Below are 27,395 nucleotides of genomic sequence, written 5' to 3'. Positions count from 1 at the left end.
GAGGCAATCTGATGCTTAGAAAGTGACAATTATGAATTGGGGGTTAGACCAAATCGGGGAGTGGCACTTTTATGATTCCAGCAGCTGTGGTAAAGTAGCTCAGAGTGACTTGCCTTATGAATACTCCCTCCCTTCCTATGGGCAAATGCTTTGCTGGTGCTTGGTGCTTTCATGGGAGGGCACGGTCCAAACTGAGGACTTGCTGTGGATTTAATATTTTTGCTGCAAACAAAAATCAATTTACAGCAGATGCTGCTGCAATAAAGGCTTTGCATTGATGAAACTATACTAGTGAAATTTAACAAAAAATTCTAATCAGGCTTTGGCCCTAGGGATCCTAAATGTTGTGTTGAGCAGGAAGTCGTAGAGATCGAACTGTTCCTGGTTAGTCCCTGAAGTATGATGCTGGTAAGACTTTCCTCTTTTAATGAAAAACACAAGAATACCCATTGTTCCCCATAACCAACGACCTAATAAAATCATGGGAACATGTGTTTAAAATGTACAATTTCTGTGAAAGGTTGTGGAGAGAAATTAATGAAAGCTAGCTAGAAATATAAAAAAACAGATAGCAAAAGTGTCTTTAGATATTTAAAGAAGAAAAGAGTTAACAAAGTGAGTGTTGGTCCTATAGAAAGTGAGTCTGGGGAATTAATAATGGAAAATAAGGAGATGGCGGATGAATAGAACAGGTATTTTGCATTGGTCTTCACATAGAGGATACACGTAACATCCTAGAAATAGTTGTAAATCAGGAAATGGAAGGGAGGGAGGAACTCAAGAAAATTACAATCACCAGGGAAGTGGTACTGAGGAAATTGTTGGAGCTATGGGCTGAGCAGTCCCTGGGTCCTGATGTACTTCATCCTAGTGTCTTAAAAGAAGTGGCTAGTGAGAGAGTTGATGCATTGGTTTTAATTTTCCAAAATTCCCTAGATTCGGGGAAGGTTTCATTAGATTAGAAAATAGCCAATGTTCAAAAAGGGGAGGGGGGAGACAGAAAGCAGGAAACTACAGTCCAGTTAGTTTAACATACGTCATAAGGAAATCTTAATCTTTGGCCTCCTTGTCTCGGGAGACAATGGGTAAGCGCCTGGAGGTGGTCAATGGTTTGTGGAGCAGCGCCTGGAGTGGCTATAAAGGCCAATTCTAGAGTGACAGACTCTTCCACAGGTGCTGCAGATAAAATTGGTTGTCAGGGCTGTTTCGCAGTTGGCTCTCCCTTTGCGCTTCTGTCTTTTTTCCTGCCAACTGCTAAGTCTCTTCGACTCGCCACACTTTAGTCCCGCCTTTATGGCTGCCCACCAGCTCTGGCGATCGCTGGCAACTGACTCCCACGACTTGTGATCAATGTCACAGGACCTCATGTCGCATTTGCAGACGTCTTTAAAGCGGAGACATGGACGGCCGGTGGGTCTGATACCAGTGGCGAGCTCGCTGTACAATGTGTCCTTGGGGATCCTGCCATCTTCCATGCGGCTCACATGGCCAAGCCAACTCAAGTGCCGCTGACTCAGCGTGTACATGCTGGGGATGTTGGCCGCCTCGAAGACTTCTGTGTTGGAGATACGGTCCTGCCACCTGATGCCAAGGATTCTCCGGAGGCAGCGAAGATGGAATGAATTGAGACGTCGCTCTTGGCTGATATACGTTGTCCAGGCCTCGCTGCCGTAGAGCAAGGTACTGAGGACACAGGCTTGATACACGCGGACTTTTGTGTTTCGTGTCAGTGCGCCATTTTCCCACACTCTCTTGGCCAGTCTGGACATAGCAGTGAAAGCCTTTCCCATGCGCTTGTTGATTTCTGCATCGAGAGACAGGTTACTGGTGATAGTTGAGCCTAGGTAGGTGAACCCTTGAACCACTTCCAGAGCGTGGTCGCCAATATTGATGGATGGAGCATTTCTGATGTCCTGTCCCATGATGTTCGTTTTCTTGAGGCTGATGGTTAGGCCAAATTCGTTGCAGGCAGCCGCAAACCTGTCGATGAGATTCTGCAGACAGCTATTGTGAGAACTTGTATATCCCTGTTTAAAACTGTAAGAAACTTAACTTGCCTTTTAACTTAAACAGTAATTTTAGTTAATTGCTAAATTTAAACAAAAACTAGACTAGAGAGATTAAATTTAAAATTCCGTCACTTAGCACACTTCCTTCTTTACACTCTGTGCAAGTCATAAGTTAGCACTGTCTAGATATTTTCATTCAGACAGGCCATAAGGATGAGTGGTGTGATAGTGGATTGACTAATGGGATGGTTACCAGCACCAACCAACTGTGACGAAGTCCTATGGTTGTATATCATATTGTAGGCTCAGTGTTGACCTTCTGCCGTGCTCTCATATATAGGTATGAGAGGAAAAGCTGTTGGGTTCTAGTATGAGGAGGTATATGATGCAGTGGAGCTACTTGTAATTATCCTGGCACAAGCAAGGGCCATTCTATCTCCCAAGTGACCTCAAGCCAAGAGAGGAGATGAAGGCATGTGCCAAAGTTGGCAAAGTCAATTTTACATGTTGCCATTGTGGCATTTGAGCTCACAGTTTCTAGTCCAGTACCATAACCTCATCACTACTGTAACCAAACTCACATAGCACAGTTTGGCACCTGTTGATGTGTGGATCATACTGGCTTAATTCTGTATCTCCAGAATGGGTTGGCTGTTGCTTGTTATGTTATTTTGAAGTACATGCAACCGGGCGTACTTAAAAATCTTTATCTAAATATTTTATTCAAATCTTTACTAATAGCATGTTAATTTAATTGGTAAGAGGGCACACTGAGCTCTGCTGTCATACAATTAACAAGAAAACTAACTGCAGTTTCAGCTATTCAGTTTGGTTCAAACAAAACAAATCCAAACATGGAACCAGATGTAAATCAAAGCAAGCTGTTGTGGGTGTTAAAGTGAATGTATTCCACATAAATAGCTGGAAAGAGTCTGAACTAGATGTATAATAGCATACCTGAGGTCCTGTTAAAATTTTATTTACTGCCAGTTGTCTCCTATGGGGCAGCGAATGGAATTGCGTTTGGCGTATTCATTTATATTAAGTTAATGGGATACCATTCACAGATTACCATTCCTCAGCTTTTCTCAGGACCTCAAAACTGGCCTGCTTTTGACGGGCATTTAGTGCCATTTTGTTCTCCAAGCAGATAGTGACTGAGGGTGAAGTTAACAGTTGAGGAGTGTATGTCAATTGGGAGGAAGGGATTTTGGGGTTGTCGTAATTGCTGTGAGGGATGTTGGTTAGCCACAATGCAAGATTCTGAGTTACAGCAACCCCCCTCCCCATATCCCCCTTAAATAGAGAGCACTGTGAAGGGTTAGTTGCATAAATTGGGAACAGATGTTCTCAGGGAAATGCACGACAGAAATGTGGAGGTTGTTTAGGGAGCACTTGCTGCAACTGCTGGATAGGTTTGTCCCGATGAGGCAGGGAAGGGATGGTAGGGTGAAGGAACCTTGGATGACAAGAGATGTGGAACAGCTAGTCAAGAGGAAGAAGGAAGCTTACTTAAGGTTGAGGAAGCAAGGATCAGACAGGGCTCTAGAGGGTTATAAGGTAGCCAGGAAGGAACTGAAGAATGGACTTAGGAGAGCTAGAAGGGGACATGGAAAAGTCTTGGCGGGTAGGATTAAGGAAAATCCCAAGGCGTTCTCCACTTATGTGAGGAACAAGAGGATGGCCAGAGTGAGGGTAGGGCCGATCAGGGATAGAGGAGGGAACTTGTGCCTGGAGTCAGAGGAGGTAGGGGAGGTCCTAAATGAATACTTTGCTTCAGTATTCACTAGTGAGAGGGACCTGGTCGTTTGTGAGGACAGCGTGGAACAGGCTGATATGCTCGAACAGGTTGAGGTTAAGAGGGAGGATGTGCTGGAAATTTTGAATGATATGAGGACAGATAAGTCCCCGGGGCCAGACGGGATATACCCAAGGATATTACGGGAAGCGAAGGAAGAGATTGCTGCGCCTTTGGCGATGATCTTTGCGTCTTCACTGTCCACTGGAGTAGTACCAGATGATTGGAGGGTGGCAAATGTTGTTCCCTTTTTCAAGAAAGGGAATTGGGATAACCCTGGGAATTATAGACCAGTCAGTCTTTACGTCGGTAGTGGGCAAATTATTGAAGAGGATTCTGAGAGACAGGATTTATGATTATTTGGAAAAGCATGGTTTGATTAGAGACAGTCAGCATGGCTTTGTGAGGGGCAGGTCATGCCTCACAAGCCTTATTGAATTCTTTGAAGATGTGACAAAACACATTGATGAAGGAAGAGCAGTGGATGTGGTGTATATGGATTTTAGCAAGGCGTTTGATAAGGTTCCCCATGGTAGGCTCATTCAGAAAGTAAGGAGGCATGGGGTTCAGGGAAAGTTGGCTGTCTGGATACAAAATTGGCTGGCCCATAGAAGTCTGAGGGTGGTAGTAGATGGAAAGTATTCAGCATGGAGCTCGGTGACCAGTGGTGTTCCACAAGGATCTGTTCTGGGACCTCTGCTCTTTGTGATTTTTATAAATGACTTGGATGAGGAAGTGGAAGGCTGGGTTAGCAAGTTTGCCGATGACACGAAGGTTGCTGGAGTTGTGGATAGTGTGGAAGGCTGTTGTAGGTTGCAACGGGACATTGACAAGATGCAGAGCTGGGCTGAGAAGTGGCAGATGGAGTTCAACCTGGAAAAGTGTGAAGTGATTCATTTTGGAAGGTCGAATTTGAATGCAGAATACAGGCTTAAAGACCGGATTCTTGGTAGTGTGGAGGAACAGAGGGATCTTGAGGTCCATGTCCATAGATCGCTCAAAGTTGCCACCCAAGTTGATAGGGTTGTTAAGAAGGCATATGGTGTGTTGGCTTTCATTAACAGGGGGATTGAGTTTAAGAGCCGCGAGGTTATGCTGCAGCTGTATAAGGCCCTGGTTCGACCACACTTGGAATATTGTGTTCAGTTCTGGTCGCCTCATTATAGGAAGGATGTGGAAGCTTTAGAGAGGGTGCAGAGGAGATTTACCAGGATGCTGCCTGGACTGGAGGGCATGTCCTACGAAGAAAGATTGAGGGAGCTAGGGCTTTTCTCATTGGAGCAAAGAAGGATGAGAGGTGACTTGATAGAGGGGTACAAGATGATGAGAGGCATAGATAGAGTGGATAGTCAGAGACTTTTTCCCAGGGTGGAAAGGGCTATCACCAGGGGGCATAATTTTAAGGTGATTGGAGGAAGGTTTAGGGGAGATGTCAGAGGTAGGTTCTTTAGACAGAGAGTGGTGGGTGCGTGGAATGCGCTGCCAGCGGTGGTAGTCGAAGCAGATACATTAGGGGCATTTAAGCGACTCTTGGATAGGTACATGGATGATAGTAGAATGAAGGGTAGGTAGTTAGTTTGATCTTAGAGTAGGTTAAAGGTTCGGCACAACATCGTTGTCCGAAGGGCCTGTACTGTGCTGTACTGTTCTATGTTCTAAGATGGTGAATAATGTGCTGGTGCCCAGGTTGGACAAGGAATAAAAGGAAGAGAGGCAGTGTGTTACCTTGCTTGCTCTGCTGAAGATATGGAGTACTTTTTGTGACACTGTTGTGTAGTTCTGAGGGGGGCGGGGGTGTGCAGTGGTGTGCTGGTATTGATGAGAGTTGACACTTGCATGAGTGATAATTTTGGGTGACTTCTGGCACCTACTGCCAAAAGTCTGTTCCTCCTGCCTTCAGTGCCTTCCAGGAATCATAGGATGGTTACAGCACAAAAGGAGACCATTCTGCCCATCGTGTCGGTGCCCACTCTCTACAAGTTCAACTCATCTAGTCCCACTCCCCCACCTTTTCCCTGTAGCCCTGCAACTCTTTCTCTTTAGATGATTACCCACTTCTCTTTTGAAAGCCACGATTGAACGTGCCTTCACCACACTAGGGGCTCGGAGAGCTTGGATATCTGACTAAGTGAAGCTTTGTGTTCCTCTCTAACTTGGTGTCATGTCCTGCTGCTCTGTAGGTCCAGATGATCCTTGAGTGATCATAATTCAGTAAAATTGTAATAAAAATATTGATAAGACTGCAGAGAAGCTGTTCGAGAATTATGTAAAAGAGCTCACCATGTCTGCTCCCTGACCCCTAATGTCCCCCAGTTTGCTGCTAAAGAGGTCAGCCTGAACTGTGTTTTTTTAAAGGTAGCACAGGAATTTCCAGGTACTTGAGCAGCTTATACATGCTTTTACACCAGTGGAAATGCAAATGAACAGCTCCAGGAAAGCTGTGTAACTTCCTCTGTGGGCAGGCACAATTCTTTTTACTCACTTTGAGGAAATTCCAGGGTATTGTAACTACAATCAATCTGCAACAGTATGTCGAACATGAAAAATGTGGGGATGAAGTATTGAAATGTTCAGTATGTATTCTTTTGCCACCTTCTGTGTCTTTTTGGAACTGTCTTGCTCCATTGAAGCCAGGAAATAATTCAAGAGACACACCCACACATCCCATCCACAATGCTAACCCTCTTGACACTTGAATGCTGGTTCTTGAGGCTACATGCCCAACGCGAATTAATGTATGGGCAAAGTACTACATATCTTACTGTAGTCATGGGCACTGTCAAATGCACGTTTCATTGACATCTGTGACAACCATATCATGTGTGAAGGTTTTGGTCTATCCACTTCTCGCATAAAGACTCTTAAGGAGAAAAAAATCCTGAAGCTGCAGACAGCCTCTGTAAGCAGATGATATTAAAGAGCAGCAACTTCTGGTGATTGTCAGTTTAATAGACAGGGCCAGCTAGTAACCATGGCAGACTGAAGAAGAGCAACAAAAATGTCCCATATTGCAGTTGAAGAAACATCAGTGACAAGTGAACTTTGTTCAGGCTGTCCACTAATATAGCAATTTCATTTCAATTCGTAGTAATTGGAAAAAGAACTGACTGTTGCAATCTATTCCCATTTACAGTATGGACAGGAGCAATAGTGAAGGATAGGTTAAGCGAGTGGGCAAAAATTTGGCAGATGGAGTATAATATGGGAAAATGTGAACTTTTCTTTGAATACTTCTAAGGCAGAGGTAGATAGGTTCTTGCAAGGGGGTGAAAGGTTATCAGTGGTAGGTGGGAATGTGGAATCGAGGTTACAGTCAGATCAACCATGATCTTATTGAATGGAGGAGCAGGCTTAAGTGGCATACTTCTGCTCCTTTTTCGTATGTTTGTATGTCCAGTTTGGCAGGAAGAATAGAAAAGCCATATATTTGAATGGAGAGAGATTGCAGAACTCTGTGGTACAGAGGGATCTGGGTGTCCTGGTACATGAATCACAAAGAGGTTAGTATGCAGGTACAGCAAGTGATTAGGAAGGCAAATGGAATGTTGGTGTTTATTGCATGGGGAATCGAACATAAAAGTAGGGAAGTTTTACTGCAGCTGTACAGGGTGTTGGTGACACTGTAGTCGGGATTTTATGCTGGCAACTGAGGGTCTCGACGTGTGGAGAAAGTGATGTCAAGAACTCTGTATCGCTACTTCTCTGGAAGGCCTGCTGAATCTAGTGCCAATCAGACACTTAGGTGGACAGCAGCGGGCCTTCCACGGGATCAAGGACCATGGCGCCAGAAGTCCCACCCTCTGAGAGCTGACGGCCAATCAGAGGCCGACAGCTCTTCCACTGAGTAGCACCACTGTAGAGGCAGTAGCTGCTGCTAGTGGAGCAACTACCTGAGGCCCAGAAGCAGCGCTGGGATGGTGGTTGCGAGGGAGGGGTTATAGTGGGGTCGCCAGGAAGGGCAGGGAGGTGGCACTCAGCGAGGCGGCACTCAGCAAGGCCCACCTTTCCCGATGTCAGTCCCTCGTTCATCTGGTGAAAGGACACGACCTGAAACGTTAACTCTGTTTCTCTCTCCACAGATGCTGTCTGACCAGCTGAGTATTTCCAGCATTTTCTGTTTTTGTTTTAGTTTAGTACTTTAGTCCTGATCGTTGAAAGAAAAAGTGCAGAAAATACCAGTATGAAGCCAAAATTTTACATCAGAACATGGGAAATAGGAGCAGCAGTAGGCTATTCGGCCCGTCAAACCTGTTCCGCCATTCAGCAGATCATGGCTGATCATCCACCTCTATGCCATTTTTCTCCACTATCCCCATATCCTTTGATGTCATTGATAGAAATCTATCAATTTCTGTCTTGAACATGCTCAATGATTGAGCTTCCACAGCCCTCTGGGGTCGAGAATTCCACAGATTCACCACCCTCTGAGTAAAGAAATTCCTCCTCAGCTCAGTCTTAAATATCCTGCCCCTTATTTTGAGACCGTGAACCCTGGTTCTAGACTCTCCAGCCAGAGGAAACATCCTATCCACATCTACCCTGCCGAGCCCTGTAAGAATTTTTAAAGTTTCAATGAGATCACCTCTTATTCTTCGAAACTCTGGAGAATATAGGTCCAGTTTCTGCAATCTCTCCTCATAAGACAATCTTGCCATCCCAGGGATTAGTCTGGAGAACCTCCATTGCACTCCCTCTATGGCAAGTATATCCTTCCTTAGATAAGGAGACCTAAACGGCACACAATACTCCAGGTGCAGTCTCACCAAGGCTGTATAAAATCGCAGCAAGACGTCTTTACTCCTGTGCTCAAATCCCCTTGCAATGAAGGCCAACATACTAATCGCCTTCCTAATTGCTTGCTGCACCTGCACCCAGGTCCCTGAGGATATCAACACTTCCCAACCTCTCACCATTTAAGAAATACTTGCCCTTCTGTTTTTTCTACCAAAGTGGATAACTTCACACTTATTCACATTATATTCCATCTGCTATGTTCTTGCCCATTCACTTAGCCTGTCCAAGTCCCCTTGAAGCCTCCTTGCAACCTCCTCACAACTTACATTCCCACCTAGTTTTGTGCCATCAGCAAATTTGGAAATATTACATTCAGTCCCCACTTCCAAACCATTTATACAGATTGTGAACAGCTGTGGCCCAAGCACTGATCCTTGTGGTACCCCACTAGTAACAGCCTGCCATTCTGAGAATGACCCGTTTATTCTTACTCTCTGCTTTCTGTCTGCTAATCAATTCTTAATCCACACAAGTATATTATCCTTTTGTTTTTACACGTGCTGAATAAGTTATACCTAGTTAGGAATGGGATCGATGATTATAGACATAAGTATAATCTAAATGATTAAATACTCCATGGGCTATGGTTCCTGTGCTGCTATGACCATAGAAGTGTCATATGTGGAAAGGAGCTGGTCAGAGTTGATTAATGAAGATGTAAGTTGAGGTAAATGTCTTGAAGTTTTATATGATTACCCTAGGGAACGAGAGAGAATATTTTCAAGAGCTTTCCTTCAGGAGATTAAATTAGTGGGATAGAATTCACAATAGGGTAAGCTTGTGTTTTGTTCTGTAGAAGGTCTCTATTTTTTTTCTTTTTCTTACCAAAGTATTTTTATTTATTAAGGTTAGAGTTGTGTGCGCTGGGGAATGGAACATTTTTAAATTTCATGATGCTGACATTGGCTGCAAAGCACTCCCAGATCAGGTATAAAATGCGACAGTCAGTTCTTTTTCCAGTTTTTATGAATTGCAAGACAATGGCTATATTGCTGGAACTTGAAAAAACTTCACTGAAGGTGAAAGTAATGTTAGGCCAGTTCTTTAAAAATGAAACTACTGGAAATATTAGAAATCTGAAATAGAAACAAATTGCTGAAAATACACAAAAGGTCACACTAGAGCTGAAGTTACTGAAGTCAATGTTCAAATTTAATGACCTGGGAGAAAGATGAGATTCTGTTTCTCAAGCTTGTGTTGAACTTGGTTGGAGCAGTGACACATGTGGAGACCTCAGAATGAGAATGCGTTGGGAAATTAAAGGTCAAAGCCATACTAAAATCAGAACTAGCATTTTGGTAGCAGGAATAAGGAGGTCACCTACTCCTTGGAAAATAAATGAGGTAGAGGCGCAAAGGGATCTAGGGGTACAGACATACAAATTGTTAAAAGTAGCAATGCAGGTTAATAAAGCTATAAAAATACAAACCATGTATTCGAGTTCATTTCTAAAGGAATCAAATTCAAAAGGAGAGATATGGAGCTGGATTTTATTTTAACCTGCCGGAAGCAGCAGCAGGTGAAAAAAAATGACAGCCCGCATGTGCGTGTCGCATGCCGCCATCTAGCGCGCGGTGGCACATTATAAAATGCAGGGCCCCAAACACCCCCCCCCCCCCCCCCCCAATCTCGTGGTGGGGGAGGCCTTGGCGACAATTTCTGCACAGATACTGGCCCCATTTTTACAGGGTTGCCAGGCCTGCATTGATAGATGACAGTCGACCCCATTTTGCTCCCCACCCCACCCCCCCCCCAAAACTACACTAAAAATAAGTGTTTGGCCCGTTCCCCCCCCCTCCCCGGCCCCAAATACACTGAAATTGCGGAGTTGACCCCTTCTCCCACCAACTGTACAAAGTGCAGAGGTCACCCCTTCCCCACCCCCACACTAAAAATGCAGAGTTGACCCCATTCCTCTCCCCCACTACAGTAAAAATACTCTGATCCTCTATTCCACACTTCGTTGGCGCCAACCTTCCCCGCCCGTCGCACTAAAGTACCAGAACCGAAGGTAAGATCGCTTGGAATTGGATTTAAATGTATGCATAGAGTTAATTTAAATATTTAATATCAGGTCCCGTAGCCGAGCGGCAGGGGAGCTGCCATGGAGCCTCGCCACCACTGGAAAGATCAGGCCCGACAATTCTGGTGTCGGCTCTGTGGTGGGCTGCTGCTGGTGCAATCTTCCGGCCCCCCCCCCCCCCCCCCCCCCCCCACCCCCACCCCCACCCTCTGTCACGGAGCCCGGCATGGGGAGCTGAACAAAATTCAGCCATCATGTGCTGGAGGGCTGGCAGGTGTATAGACCCTTGGTTAGATCACACTTGGCATACTGTACACAATTCTGTTCTCTATTTTACCAAAGCACAGGAGAAAGGGCAAAAAAGATTTACAAGGATGATACCAAAATGGAGTATGGTTATGTTTTTAAAAACTGAGAGTTTTAATGCAGTGTAAAATGGACATTTGGAGGAGACGTGACCTTTTTCAAAATCTGCCCAGAGACAAGCCATGAGTCTTGGTTACCATGACAGCAAGGAACCCAGATGAAAGACCTTTTGAAAACAGCGTGCAAGGTTGTAAAGGACAATGGGTTTTGCTGTCCCAGACTCTCAGATTGTAAACAGGTGTTCTAAAATGCAGATTTGAGTTGCAATTTGTAACACCTGGAAATAAAAGAAGGCCCAGGTAGTTTAGCTATGGTCAGACTTATGGTCTCTGAGAATTGTCAAAGGCAAACAACTAATGACTTTTGATCCGAGAGGCTTTCCTGGGTCTGGGAACTGAAAGGAAGAAACGAACTCCAGCAGTCAGCTGTGCAGCCTAAAGAGAGGGAGAGAGAGACCAGTAGGTTGTTTCCAGGGAAACAGCTGCTGTCAGATCATCAATACAGCAAAAAGCTGTGAAGATTTGAACCCAGTTCGGAGCCTCGAGGTTTGCAGAGGAGAAAAGACCAACAGGGTCACCAGAGATTGCCTTATTCATGGAAGTCCAGTCAATGTGCTGAAAGAAATGAGTGGAGAAGCCGTTGGCTTTGAGAAGGACACTGGGAGATCCAACCCATTGCAATTGGGAGGAGTTTGGGACTTTTAACCTGAAAGGAAGTGTGAGGTCATCCATTTTGGATCTGAGTAGGGCAAGTCAGTTGTTTTCTTAATGTTGAGAGATCGGAGCTGTGGAGGAGCAACGGAATTTAGGTGTTCATGTACACATCACTAAAAACTAGTGCAGAATTAATGAAAAATGGTACGTTGGTCTCTATCTCAAGGGGGCTGGAATACAAAGAGAATTTTATGCTCAATTGTACCAAGCCTTGGACAAATCCCTATCTGAAGTACTGTGTTCAGTTTTTGGGCACCAAACTTTAGGAAGGATATTTTGGCCTTGGAAAGGATACAGCATGAATTCACCAGAATTATACACGTTCTTAAAGGATTAAATTATGAGGACAGGTTGTATAAACTCAACTTGAGTTCAGAAGGATGATGGCAGATCAAATTGAGGTGTTTAAAATGATAAAAGGATTTGATATGCTATATATAGAGAAAGTATTTCCTCTGGTGGGGAGAATCCAGGAGAAGACGGTGGAAAATTAAAATCAGAGATAGGCAGCTTAGGAATGAAATTAGGAAGTGTCTCTGAGAAGTTTGTGAATGCTGGATCAATTGGAAATTTTCAAGACTAAGATAGATAAATTTTGTTGGGTAAGAGTATCAAATAATATGGAGAAATGGCAGGTAAATGATTATGTACAGGTCAGCTATGACCTAACTGAATGGTGGAACAGGCTCAAGGAGATGAACAGTCCACTCCTGTTCCCATGTTCCGATAGTGGGCTTTTTTTCTGGCAATTTTCCTTCCTATCCTCCCCACCCCTCTCCAAAGATATTGACGTTTTTTCCTGCAGTATCTCAGCTGTGCAGTCTCAGAGTCATTGAGCAGAAGCCAGAGCTGATGGGGTAAGAGGCAAAATTTGACTGAATCACTCTAGGCTGCCCTTGTGCTCTTTCATACCAGAAATTTGTAGAGTTGCTTCCTTTGCTGTATGGTCTTATGGTCCAGGGAGACCTCTGAGAGTGGAAAGAATGGAACAGAAAAGAAACTTGTACATCAGTTTTTTCCATTCCTTTTCTACTTACTTCCTGATGACACACGACACCCTTGACAGAGACACAGAATGGGAGAATTGCTTGCCGAGCTCAGCTGATTGCTCTCAGTAACAAGTCACTAAAGGGTGACCAAGTCTAAGTGATTCTCTGATTTTGTTTTTCCTCCCTCCCTCCCTCATGGAAATACCCAAAACTGTAAATGCACAAGGTGTGGTAAATATAGTGCAGATAGCCACATGGGAATATGATGTGACGACAATGGAGACCTGGCTGAAAGAAGGGCAGGACTGGGTGCTAAGTATTCCTGGATACAAGCTGTTCAGAAAGGAGAAGGGGTGGCAGTATTGCTTAAGGAGAATATCACAGTGCTGGAGAGAGAGGGTGTTATAGGTGTTCAAGGACAGAATCTATTTGGTTAGAGTTGAGAAACAATAGAGGTATCATTATACTACTGATGAAAATGTTGGAGAGTCAGATGAAGCAGAAAGAGGCATAAGACAGATGTCGGGTTGATAATAAAAATGTAACCAGGCTGAATTAAAAACAAGTTCAGAGGGGCAAAGAGGGAGTATGAGAAGAGACTGGCAGCCAACATAAAAGGGAATCCAGAAGTCTTCTATAGGCATATAAATAGTTAAAAGGCAGTAAGAGGAGGGGTGGGGCCGATTGGGAACAAAAAGGGGGCATATGACTGGAGGCAGAGGGCATGGATGAGGTAGTAAATGAGTACCTTGTTCTTTCTTTACCAAGGAAGAAGATACTGCCGAAGTCATTGTAAAAGAGGAAGTAGTTGAGATACTGGATGGGCTTAAATTGATAAAGAGGAGGTTTAGTTTAGTTTTTAGTTTAGAGATACAGCACTGAAACAGGCCCTTCGGCCCACCGAGTCTGTGCCGACCATCAACCACCCATCTATACTAATCCTACACTAATTCCATATTCCTACCACATCCCCACCCTGTCCCTATATTTCCCTACCACCTACCTATACTAGGGGCAATTGCTAATGGCCAATTTACCCATCAACCTGCAAGTCTTTGGCTTGTGAGAGGAAACCGGAGCACCCGGAGGAAACCCACGCAGACGCAGGGAGAACTTGCAAACTCCTAACTAGGTATTAGAAAGGCAGGCTGTACTTAAAGTTGATAAGATGGGATACATCCATGGATGCTGAAGGAAGTAAGGGTGGAAATTACAGAGTTACTAGCCATAACCTTCCCACGGGGGTTGTTCTGGAGGACTGGAGAATTGCAGATGTTACAACCTTGTTCATTAAAAGGGTGTAAGGATAAACCCACCAACGACAGGTCAGTTAGGTTAACCTTGGTGGTGGGAAAGCTTTTAGAAATGGTAATCCAAGACAAAATTGTCACTTGGATAAATGTTGATTAATTAAAGAAAGCCAACACAAAATTATTAAAGGCAAATCGTGTTTAACTAACTTGATTGAGTTATTTGATGAGGTAACCGAGAGGTAATACAATAATCATGGGTGACTGCATATAGACTGGATAAACCTAATGAGCACTAATGCTGTGGAGGACGAGTTTCTGGAATGTGTTGGGGATGATTTTCTAGAGCAGTACGTTGAGGAACTAGTTATGTTTAGATCTAGTATTATGAAATGAGAAAGGGTTAATTAATAATTTTTTTGTAGGGGAGGCGATGGCTCAGTGGTATTGTCACTGGACTAGTAACCCAGAGACCCAGGGTATTACTCTGGGGACATGGGTTTGAATCCCACCATGGCAGAAGGTGGAATTTGAATCCAATTAATTCAATTCAATTGAATTCAATTAATAAATCTGGAATTAAAAAGCTAGTCTAATGATGGCTATGAAACCATTGTCGATTGTCATAAAAACCCATCTGGTTCACTAATGTCTTTTAGGGAAGGAATTCTGCTGTCCTTACCTGACCTGACCTACATGTCACTCCAGACACAGAGCAATGTAGTTGAACAGCCCTGTCGACCCTGCAGAGTCCTCCTTACCAACATCTGGGGGCTTGTGCCATAGTTGGGAGAGCTGTCCCACAGACAAGTCAAGCAACAGCCTGACATGGTCATACTCACGGAATCATACCTTACGGCAATGTCCCAGACACTGCCATCTCCATCCCTGGGTATGTCCTGTCCCACCGGCAGGACAGACCCAGCAGAGATGGCAGCACAGTGGTATACAGTAGGGAAGGAGTTGTCCTGGGAGTCCTCAACATCGACTCTGGACCCCATGAAGTCTCATGGCATCAGGTCAAACATGGGCAAGGAAACCTCCAGCTAATTACCATCTACCGCGCCCACCATCAGCTGATGAATCGGTACTCCTCCATATTGAACACCACTTGAAGAAAGCACTGAGCGCGGCAAGGGCACAGAATGTACTCTGGGTGGGGCACTTCAGTGTCCATCAACAAGAATGGCTTGGTAGCACCACTACTGACCGAGCTGGCCGAGTCCTAAAGGACATAGCAGCTAGACTGGGTTTGCGGCAGGTGGTGATGGAACCAACAAGAGGGAAAAACATACTTGACCTTGTCCTCGCCAGTCTGCCTGCCGCAGTTGCATCTGTCCATGACAGTATTGGTAGGAGTGACCACCGCACAGTCCTTGTGGAGACAAAGTCCTGCCTTCACATTGAGGACAACCTCCATTGTGTTTGGCACTACCACTGTGCTAAATTCAATTGGGCGGCACAGTGGCGCAGTGGTTAGCACCGCAGCTTCACAGCTCCAGGGACCCGGGTTCGATTCTGGGTACTGCCTGTGTGGAGTTTGCAAGTTCTCCCTGTGTCTGCGTGGGTTTCCTCCGGGTGCTCCGGTTTCCTCCCACAAGCCAAAAGACTTGCAGGTTGGTAGGTAAATTGGCCATTACAAGTTGTCACTAGTATAGGTAGGTGGTAGGGAAATATAGGGACAGGTGGGGATGTTTGATAGGAATGTGGGATTAGTGTAGGATTAGTATAAATGGGTGGTTGATGGTCGGCACAGACTCGGTGGGCCGAAGGGCCTGTTTCAGTGCTGTATCTCTAATCTAAAAAAAAAAATGGGATAGATTTCGAACAGATCTAGCAATGCAAAACTTGTTCAGGTGTTGCTACATTTCTGCCATACTCAGTCAAATGTTGCCTTGATATCAAAGGCAATCACTCTCACCTCATCTCTTGAGCCTAACACATCAGTACGAAAGATAAGGCTGAAGCATTTGCATCCATCTTATGGGCATCAATGAGGCGCTGTGGGCCATTAGCAGCAGCAGAATTGTATTCAACGCAATCTGTAATCTCATGGCCAGGCATATCCCCCACTCATAAGGACATAAGAACTAGGAGCAGGAGTAGGCAATTCAGCCCCTCGTGCCTGCTCCGCCATTCAATACAATCATGGTTAATCTCTACCATTACCATCAAGCCGGGGACCAACCCTGGTTCAATGAAGAGTGCAGGAGGGCATGCCAGGAGCAGTACCAGGCATACTTCAAAATGAGGTGTCAACTTGGTGAGGCTACAACCCAGAACTACCTTGCATGCGATAGACATGGCTAAGTGATCCCACAACCAACGGATCAGATCTAAGATCTGCAGTCCTGCCACATCCAGTTGTGGATGGTGGTGGACAATTAAACAACTAACTGGAGGAGGTGGCTCCACAAATAGCCCCATCCGCAATGATGGGGGAGCCCAACATATCAGTATGAAAGATAAGGCTGAAGCATTTGCATCCATCTTTAGCCAGAAGTACCGAGTGAATGATGCATCTGGGCTTCCTGCGGAGGTCCCCAGCATCACAGATGCCAGTCTTCAGCAATTCGATTCACTCCGCGTGATATCAAGAAACGACTGAAGGCACTGGATACTGCAAAGGCTGTGGGCCCTGACAACATTCCAGCAATAGTACTGAAGACCTGTGCTCCAGAACCTGCCACACCCCTAGCCAAGCTGTTCCAGTACAGCTACAACACTGGCATCTACCCGGCAATGTGGAAAATTGCCCAAGTATGTCCTGTACATAAAAAAAACAGGACAGATTCAATCTGGCCAATTACCGCCCCACCATTCTACTCCCAATCATCAGAAAAGTGATGGAAGGTGTTATCAACAGTGCTATTAAGCTGCACTTGATTAGCAATAATCTGCTCAGTGACCCTCTGTTTGGGTTCTGCCAGGGCCACTCAGCTCCAGACCTCATTACTGCCTTGGTTCAAACATGGACAAAAGAGCTGAACTCAAAAGATGAGGTGAGAGTGACTGCCCTCGACGTCAAGGCAGCATTTAACCGAGGTATGGCAGTAATGGACAACATCCAGGCATGGGCTGATAAGTGGCAAGTAACATTCGCGCCACACAAGTACCAGGCAATGAATATCTCCCCTTGACATTCAGTGGCATTACGATAACTGAATCCCCCACTATCAACATCCTGAGGGTTACCACAGACCAGTAACTGAACTGCAATAGTCTTATAAATAGCATGGCTACAAGAGCAGGTCAGAGGCTAGGAATCCTGCAGCGAGTAACTCACCTCCTGACTCCCCAAAGCCTGTCCACCATCTACAAGGCATAAGTCAGGAGTGTGATGGAATACTCTCCACTTGCCTGGATGGGTGCAGCTCCAACAACACTCAAGAAGCTCGACAGCATCCAGGACAAAGCATGCCCGCTTGATTGGCACCCCATCAACAAACATTTGCTCCCTTCACCACCAACACACAGTGGCAACAGTGTGTACCATCTACACGGTGCACTGCATCAATGCACCAAGGCTCCTTCAATGGCATCTTCCAAACCCGCGACCTCTACCACCTAGAAGGACAAGGGCAGCAGTTGCATGGAACACCACCACCTGCAAGTTCCCCTCCAAGCCATACACCATCCTGACTTGGAACTATATCACCGTTCCTTTGCTGTCGCTGGGTCAAAATCCTGGAACTCCCTTCCGAACAGCACTGTGGGTGCACCTACCCCACATGGACTGCAGCGGTTCCAGAAGGCAGCGCACTACCACCTTCTCGAGCAATTGGGGATGGGCAATAAATTTTGGCCTTGTCTGTGATGCCTATATCCCATGAACGAATTTAGAAAAAAGAACCTTTAGGGATGAGTGACCATAACATGATAGAAGTTTACATTATGTTTGAAAGTGAGGTAGTTTAATCTGTAGCCAGGGTATTAAATTTGAACAAAGGAAGTTTTGACGTTATGAAGGGCAAATTGGCTGAGGTAGATTGGGAAAATACAATCAAAGGTATGACAGTACATAGGCAATGGATAGTCTTTAAAGAATTAATACATAGTTTACAGCAACTATCCATTCCTTCAAGGCACAAAAACCCCAAAAGTAAAGGCAGTCAACCATGGCTAACAAAGGAAGTTAAGGATTGTATATGATTAAATGAAAAGGCCTATAAAGTTGTCAGAAGTAGTAGTAAACCTGAGGATTGGTAGGATTTTAGAATACAGCAAAGGAGGACCAAGAAACTGAAAGAAAGGGAGAATAGAATATGTATGTAAACGAGCAAAAAACATGAAAATGAACTGTAAAAGCTTCTATCGGTACGTCAAAAGGAAACATTTGGCTAAGACAAATGTGGGTCAGTTAATGGCAAATTCAGGAGAATTTATTATGGGGAATAGAGAAATGGCACAGAAACTAAATGATTACTTTGTGTCTGTCTTCACTGAGGAAGATACAAGATATCTCCCAATATTAGAGATCCGAGCGACTAGGGAGAATGAGGAATTGAAGGAAATTAGTATTAGTAAGAAAGTTGTATGGAGAAATTGATGAGGCTGAAGGTTGATAAGTTCAATGGACCTGATATTCTACATCCCAGAGTGTTCAGAGAGGTTGCTATGGAGGTAGTGGATGCATTGGTGATCATCTTACAAAATTCTATAGATTCTGGAACAGTTCCTGCAGATTGGAAGATAGCAAATGTCACTCCACTATTTAAGAAGGGAGGGAGAGAGAAGACAGGGAACTACAGACCTGTTAGCCCTACATCACTATTAGGGAAAATGCTAGAATCTATTCTAAAGGATGTAATAAATAGACACTTGGATAATAGTGATCTGATTGGGCATAGTCAACATGGATTTATGAATGGGAAATCATGTCTGACGAACCTGTTTTAGTTTTTTGAGGATGTTACTAACAGAATTGATAAAAGGGAGTCAGTGGATGTACTATACTTGAATTTTCATAAGGGGTTTGATCAAGTCCCCCACAGGAGATTGGTTAGCAAAAATAAAGCATACGGGATAGGAGGTAATATACTGGCATGGATTAAGGATTGTTTAACAGGCAGAAAACCGAGAGTAGGAATAAACGGATATTCCCGCGTTGGCAGGCAGTGACTAGTGGGGTATCGCAAGGATCAGTGCTTGGGCCCCAGCTGTTCACAATATATATCAATGATTTGGATGTGGGAACCAAATGTAACATTTCCAAGTTTGCGGATAACACGAAACTAGGTGGGAATGTGTGTTGTGAGCAAAGTGATGGAAGGTGTTATCGACAGTGCTATCAAGCGGCACTTGCTTAACAATAACCTGCTCAGTGAAGCTCAGTTTGGGTTCCGCCAGGGCCACTCCACTCCTGACCTCACTACAGCCTTGGTTCAAACATGGACAAAAGAGCTGAACTCGAAAGGTAAGGTGAGAGTGACTGCCCTGGACATTAAGGCAGCATTTGACCAAGTATGGCATCAAGGAGCCCTAACAAAACTGGAGTCAATGGGAATCGGGGGAAAATTCTCTGCTGGTTGGAGTCATACCTAGCACAAAGGAAGATGGTTGTGGTTGTTGGAGGTCAATCATCTGAGTTCCAGGCCATCACTGCAGGAGTTCCTCAGGGTAGTGTCCTAGGCCCAACCATCTTCAACTGCTTCATCAATTACCTTCCTTCAGTCATCAGGTCAGAATTGGGGATGTTCACTGATGATTGCACAATGTTCAGCACCATTCACGACTCCTCAGATACCGAAGCAGTCTGTGTAGAAATGCAGCAAGACCTGGACAGCATCCGGGCTTGGGCTGATAAGTGTAAGTAACATTCACACTACACAAGTGACAGGCAATGACCATCTCCAAGAAGAGAGAATCTAACCATCTGCCCTTGACATTCAATGGTATTACGATCGCTGAATCCGCCACAGTCAACATCCTGGGGGCTACCATTGACCAGAAATGGAACTGCAGTAGTCATATAAATACCGTGGCTACAAAAGCAGGTCAGAGGCTAGGAAGCCTGCGGCGAGTAACTCACCTCATGACTCCACAAAGCTTGTCCACCATCTACAAGGCACAAGTCAGGAATGTGATGGAATACTCTCCACTTGCCTGGATGGGTGCAGCTCCAACAATACTCAAGAAGCTCGACACCATCCAGGAAAAAGCAACCTGCTTGATTGACACCCCATCCACAAACATTCACTCCCTCCACCACCAACGCACAGTCTCCGCAGTGTGTACCATCAACACGATACATTGCAGCAATGCACCAAGGCTCCTTAGATGCCACTTTCCAAACCTGCGACCTAAAAGGACAAGGGCAGCAAATGCACGGGAACACCACCACCTGCAAATTACCCTGCAAGCCACACACCATCCTGACTTGGAACGATATCGCTGTTCCTTCACTGTCGCTGGGTCAAAATCCTGGAACTCCTTTCCTAACAGCACTGTGGATGGACCTATCCCACATGGACTGCAGTGGTTCCAGAATGCAGCGCACCACCACCTTCTCAAGGGCATTTGGGGATGGGCAATAAATGCTGGCCTAGCTAGCTATGCCCACATCCCATGAACGAATTTTTTAAAAAGATGCAAAGCAGCTTCAAAGGGATTTGGACAGACTTAGTGAGTGGGCAAGAACATGGAAGATGCAAATATAATGTGGAAAAATGTGAGCTTGTCCATTTTGGTAGGAGGAATAGGTGCACCGAGTATTTCTTAAATGGCAAGAAATTAAAAAGTGTAGATGTACAAAGAGACGTGGGTGTCCTTGTCAATAAGTCACTGAAAGCTAACATGCAGGTGCAGCAAGCAATTAGGAAGGCTAATGGTATGTTGGCCTTTTTTGCAAAAGGATTTGAGTACAGGAGTAGCGAAGTCTTGCATCAATTGTATAGAACCTTGGTTAGACTGCACCTGGAGTACTGTGCGCAGTTTTGGTCCCCTTACCTTTGGGAGGATATTATTGCCATAGAGGGAGTGCAACGAAGGTTCACCAGACTTGTTCCCAGGATGGTGGGACTGTCCTATGAAGAGGGATTGGGGAAACTGGGCCTGTGTTTCTAGAGTTTTGAAGAATGAGAGGTGATCTCATTGAAACCTACAAAATACTGAAAGGGATAGACAGGGTAGATGTAGCTAAGATGTTTCCCCTGGTTGGGGAGTCTAGAACCAGGGGACACAATTTCATAATAAGGGGGAAGCCACTTAGGACAGAGATGAGGAGAAATGTCTTTACTCAGAGGGTTATGAATCTTTGGAATTCTCTCCCCAGAGGGCTGTGGAAGCTCAGTCATTGAGTATGTTTAAAGCAGTGATTGACAGATTTCTAAATACCAATGACATAGCGGGATATGGGGATAATGTGGGAAAAAGGCATTGAAGTGGATGATCAGCCATGATCGTATTGAATGGCGGAGCGGGCTTGATTGGCCTATTTCTGCTCCTATGTAATGAGGTTGATGTGGCGTATGTGGACTTTCAAAAGGCCTTTGATGAAGTGTCACATAATAGACTTGTCAGCAAAGCCCATGGATAAAAGGGATAGTGGCAGCATGGATATGAAGTTGGTTGAGTGACAGAAAACAGAGTAGTGGTGAATGGTTGCTTTTCAGACTGGAGGAAGGTATAGAGTGGGGTTCCCCGGGGGTCAGTATGAGCACTATTGCTTTTTTGGATCTATATTAATGACCTAGACTTGGGTATACAGGACAAATTGCAAAATTAGTAGATGACACAAAACTTGGAAGTATTGTGAACTTTGAGCAAATTAGTGATAGACTTCGAAAGGACATAAAAGCAAAATATTGCAGATGCTGGAAATCTGAAACAAAAAAAAGTGCTGGACATACTCAGCAGGTCTGGCAGCATCTGTGGAGAGAGAAGCAAAGTTAACGTTTTCGGGTCAGTGACCTTTCATCAGCTGATTGGTCACAGACCTGAAACGTTAACTTTGCTTCTCTCTCCACAGTTGCTGCCAGACCTGCTGAATATTTCCAGCACTTTTTGTTTTTGCTTATTTATTATTCGAGAGGACATAGACAGGCTGGTGAAATGGGTGGACATGTGGCAGCTGAAATTTAATGCAAAGAAATGTGAAGTGATACATTTTGGTAAGAAGAATGAGGAGAGGCAATATAATCTAAAGGGTACTATTTTAAAGGGGGTGCAGGAACAGAGAGACCTGGATGTATATGTGGACAAATCGTTGAAGGTGACAGGGCAGGTTGAGAAAGTGGTTACAAAGGCATTTGGAATCATACCTTTTGTAAGTAGAGGCAAAGAATACAAAAGTAAGGAAGTTATGATGAATCTTTATAAAACACTAGTTTGGCCTCAACTGGAGTATTATGTCCAATTCTAGACACCAAACTTTAGGAAGGATGTGAAGGCTTTAGAGGGGGTGCAGAAAAGATTTGAGAATGGTTCCAGGCATGAGAGACTTCAGTTGTGTGGATAAATTGGAGGAACTGGGGCTGTTCTCCTTAGAGAAGAGAAGGTTGAGAGGAGATTTGATAGGGGTGTTCAAAATCATGAAGGGTCGAGACAGAGTTGATGGGGAGAAGCTGTTCCCATTGGTGGAAGGGTGAAGAACTAGAGGACACAGATTTAAGGTGATTGGTAAATGAAGCAACGGCAACAATGAGGAAAAACATTTTTACACACTGAGTGATTAGGATCTGGAATGCACAGCCTGAGAGTGTGGTGGAAGAATATTCAATTGTGGCTTTCAAAGGGAATTGGATAAGCACGTGAAGAGAAAAAAAAAATGCAGGGCTATGGGGAAAGGGTGGTGAAGTGGGACTAGCCGAATTGAACTCAGAGAGCTGGCACAGACTTGATGGGCTTAATGACCTCCTTCTGTGCTGTTATCCATTGTATAATTCTATAACATCTGCATGGGATCCCCTTGCAGCAGCATAGTTGAGATCAGATCACAGTGTGTTGAACTGGGGGGAAACAAACTTTCTTTGCACCGCAGTCCATTGAAGCTCCAACACACATGGTGGGTCATTTTGACTTTGTGCAATAGTGTAAAATGGGCAACAGTGAATTGGTAGCTTGTTTTACATCTCTCCTTATTTTAATTTCCATTGACTTTGATGTTATGCTGATGGGAAATTGTCTAAAGTATGAAAGGATTATATGATGTATTTTTCCTTGAAGGTTTTACAAGACATAATTTTAAAATTATGTAATTGTGTTTTTTGAAATATATTTTTATATTGTTCATTGCAATATGCAACTGTTATTTATTTATATATTGTCAGTAGCCGTGGTTCAGTTTACTGATACAACAATACAGAGTGATAGTGAGTGAATCTCACGTAGCAGATTTGTGGGGGCAAGTTCTGGTGAATGGTATTGTTCTTTACTGCCTGTCTGCAGTTCTGTCAATCACATTATTTTTGAATGCATCACCGTAGCTTTCAAAACTGACACAGGTACCTAGTTCAGTTCGTGTTGCTCTCAACCAGTGCCTGGACTATGTGGACGGGTGGTGTTCCTGTGCTGGCCAACCACTGGCACCAAGCCAAAGAAGTAAAACAGATTTGGGGTCACTGACCCGAAACGTTAACTCTGCTTCTCTTTCCACAGATGCTGCCAGACCTGCTGAGTGAATCCAGCATTTCTTGTTTTTGTTTGGGGACTGTCTGCTGGCTCAGCTTCAATGAGAATGTTTTGGGCTCCTTTCTATAGTGGCTTGACCAACAATGACTAAGGGGAAAAATCACTTGCCACTGCCTCAATGGGACGCAGCATGAGGCTACAATTAGGATGAAACACCAGGAGACCATTATCAGGAGGTACAGCAGGCAATGCACTGGGTCTGGCTCAACCTTCTACTTTGTGACAGTTTTTGTCAATAAGGTTGGATCTTTGGCCATGACCAAAAAATCTGAAAGATAGCAGCCTCCTCTCCACAGCTTCTGCAATATTTTGCCAAGGTTTTCAAATCCTATCTTTGCAGTGGAATGGCCAAGGTCTGATTTTAATTTGCCCTTTTTAATTTGTTGCAGGTATGTGCTGTATGTCTTAACTCACAAATGGACGGTTTGGTTAAGATCTCTCTCCCAGCCTATGTATATACTGTTTGAGCATATGGGAACAATATGATTGCATATCCTGGAGGTACTAGCTTGGCTGTGCTTTCATGGGATATAGGGAAAGATTCTAGGGTTCTGAGTTGCCAAGTGACAATAGAAGGTGTTCAATTGTGCAGAGTGTCATTCTGACCAACCTGACAATTGACTCAAAGGGATTTAATCACTTGATTATGAATGAAAATTGTGACAGCCTTTGATGACCCTTGTTCTGTCAGACCCTGAATCTCCACTCGGGCTGCAAGTGAGTTTGTCAGAGTTACGCTGTGTTTGAAAGATGAACTAGATCAAGAGATATTGAATTATGCATAAGGTGACTTAATGACCAGATCTCTCTCAACCTGTTTGCACCTGTCTCCTCACAGAATGACATCTACGAGTGGTGCCGGGATCATCGGGTACATCACAAATACTCAGAGTCCAACGCTGACCCCCACAATGCCACCCGTGGATTCTTCTTTTCTCATATTGGCTGGCTGTTTCTTCGAAAACACCCAGATGTGGCGGAGAAAGGAAAGAAGCTGGATGTTAGTGACCTGCTTGCTGACCCTGTTGTTGTGTTCCAGAGAAAGTAAGCACTACAGAGTGAGATAAAACCTCAGGAATAGATTGCAATACTCGTTCACTATTGCTAATAATAAATATTGAAAGCGATTATTTCTTTTAGGGAGGCTTCATTCTAATAGGGTCAAAAAGTAGCCAGGTTTGTTTAGATTATTGTCATTGTCTGCAGCATGGGCTCACAAATTATTTCCCTGCCCTCATCTAAGGAGCAGTGTTCCTAATTTGGCATAGTTAATGGTAGGATCCCTAATATTACTAAGTCACCATCAACAAACTGCCAATAAATAATTAATAATTTGTACTTAAAAGGCTAACTAAATAAATAATTTCTTGTAAATTAACACTCATACCAGTGTTTTGACTTTTAATGTAGGTAGTCTGAGCTGGGCTGATAAACCCACCCACAGTCTGACATCCATCCCCTAGGTTGTATGTGGGAAACAGACAGATGTGACTGTATCTCTCCCTACAACTCATGTAATATGACGAGGCTTGTGTGCTACTGTATATATAGATTTTTAAAAGTGATTTCCAGAAGTATCTACATTAATGAAGCTGAAATTTAGTCTCATTTAAAAAGCAAGTAATAGTACTCCTTTTGTTTTTACATACTGTAAAATTTGGGAGAGATACATACTGCCTGTCTGCATCAACCTGAAAATGGCAGCTATTCTGACATGAGGGTAATTGTCTTTCTTTTATTTCACTTGTATTGGGAATTTAAGCCAGCTATCTGCATTACATTCTAACAAAGCTAGCTCACCAAATCACTTTCAATAAATAGGAAAGACTCATCTGTTGATGCTCCTGCAAACTCTGCAGCGTTTGCTTAGCTGTGCTCTTGCCTTGCAGAGCAGTGCTTTCCAAAATCTCGAGCCGTAAGTTGGTAGCTCCTCCTTCCAGCCACCATCTTTGTTTGCTGCTATTATTGGAAATGAACCCTCTCTGTAAACCTCAGTGCTGCTGTTGACAAAGTTTTCCTTTGGGCACAATATGCAACAAAATCATAACCCTAAAATAAAAGCAAAATACTGCGGATGCTGGAAATCTGAAATAAAAACAGAAATTGCTGGAAATACTCAGCAGATCTGGCAGCATCTGTGGAGAGAGAGTTAACAATTCAAGTAGATATGACTTCTTCAGAACAGGCATATCTGACTCAAAACATCAACTCTGTTTCTGTTTTCACAGATGCTACCAGACCTGCTGAGTATTTCCAGAACTTTGTTTTTGTTTAAAATCATAACCCTGTCCTTTTAAAACATAACATCCAAAGCAAATCTTTACCCTGTGTTTTCCTAGTGGAACAGAATCAGACTTCTTTTCCTCTCCAATCATTCCCCCTCCTCCTTTCATCTCTTGTATTGATCTGTTTATAACTGTCTTCTCACAGAATGACCTATAATGGGATATGATCCCACAGGCACTGGCCTTCCTCCAGCTGCTTACCTTCATGCCCATTGTTCATGTGTAAGCCTTGACCAGGAATGTTAGCAGTCTATCACAACCAAGCCTAATTCCATGTCCACTCACCTCCACTACCAAATGTAGTCATTGGATAGTGGTCAGGACCAGGAACTCTAGCTGATTTTTTTCCCCCCCTTTCCCAGGAGCACTGTGTCAGACTGGTAGTATCCTTTGCTGCCCTGGTTGGGATTAGATAACTCAGCGCAAACTGGAGACTGAATGTGAGATGTTCCTTCACTGTATGGATCAGAGTCAGTGACTTTACCACTAAAAACCTACTAAAATTAGTCTTGATAGCAATGCTAATATCTTTGCAGAAACTGGATAGAAGAGCAGCAGTTGCCAGGAGATGTAAAGGTGTGGCATCTGATAGCAGTACCTTGACAAAAGATGTACTGCGGTGCCCTCAGACAGTAGACCTGATGTATTGGTTGCTTTATAATGAAGGGCAGTGGCATCCCTCACGCCAGTAGGCGGAATGTTCGGTTTCCTTCTAACTAGTGCTGCTTGGAACCCGAAGCGTCAGCAAGTAAGAGTCGGAGAAATTATAGCACAGAAGGAGGTCATTGAGCCACCGCACCCATCCTGTTGCTAGTTCTTCAACTAGAGATTTCGGGGGCTAATAATAAATTTGGGGGATAGTGTAAAATGGGCCATATTGAATTGGTCGCCAATTATACATCCTGCCCGAATTTCCTTCCATTCACTTCAATAGAGAGGAAAATTGGGCATGGTGTATATTGAACAGCCAATTCGATATCACTCATTTTACCCTATTCCCCCCAAAGTTAGAATTGCTCCCATCTACTCCAATCGTGTTTCCCTGTCTTTCCCCATCTATGATGTATTAAAAATATTATATCTGCATGTGCTTCCTTTCTACAAAATCTTACTTCCAGTTGTTGTGTTTTTGTTGCACTTTTATGTCAACCTTTGTTAATTATGAATTCTAATGTCCATACTTAGTTTCCTGTTATTTACTCAGAGTAGTGGGAAAAAATTCAATATTTACCTGGACATTTAGGAGTCAAATCGATGTTAAGCAAGTATTTTTGAGCAGGGGGTTACCCTTTCACTTATATGAGTGAGGCATATGCATGAGAAAAGTGCCATGTTCATTGTTTATAAACTATTTCAAACATAGTTGGCCACAATTAGAACTGCCAATGGTTTTCAAAGTATGCACATTAAGCCACTTTATCATAACCATCAAATCCTATGGGCTGCAGCTGTCGGAGGCATTAAGAAACATATTCACATCTTGTATTTATTTCTTTTCCACCTTTTGAAACTTATTTGCCTCATAAATAAGGAAAGGA

The 27,395-nt window shown here is 44.0% G+C and overlaps 1 protein-coding gene across 1 annotated transcript in view; it reads left to right on the top strand.

The window, feature by feature from the left end:
• Positions 1 to 27,395, top strand: part of LOC137373347 (stearoyl-CoA desaturase 5-like) — an 85,017-nt gene that overhangs the window by 38,068 nt on the left and 19,554 nt on the right. Inside the window, exon 3 of the mRNA XM_068038172.1 lies at positions 24,411 to 24,616. Coding sequence (XP_067894273.1) covers positions 24,411 to 24,616 — 206 coding nt within the window. The remainder of the gene's footprint in view (positions 1 to 24,410; positions 24,617 to 27,395) is intronic.

Source organism: Heterodontus francisci, chromosome 1 (genome assembly GCF_036365525.1).
Source record: "Heterodontus francisci isolate sHetFra1 chromosome 1, sHetFra1.hap1, whole genome shotgun sequence".
Lineage (NCBI taxonomy): Eukaryota > Metazoa > Chordata > Chondrichthyes > Heterodontiformes > Heterodontidae > Heterodontus > Heterodontus francisci.
The sequence above is the reverse complement of the archived record's forward strand: the minus strand, read 5'-3'. Positions and strand labels throughout refer to the sequence as shown.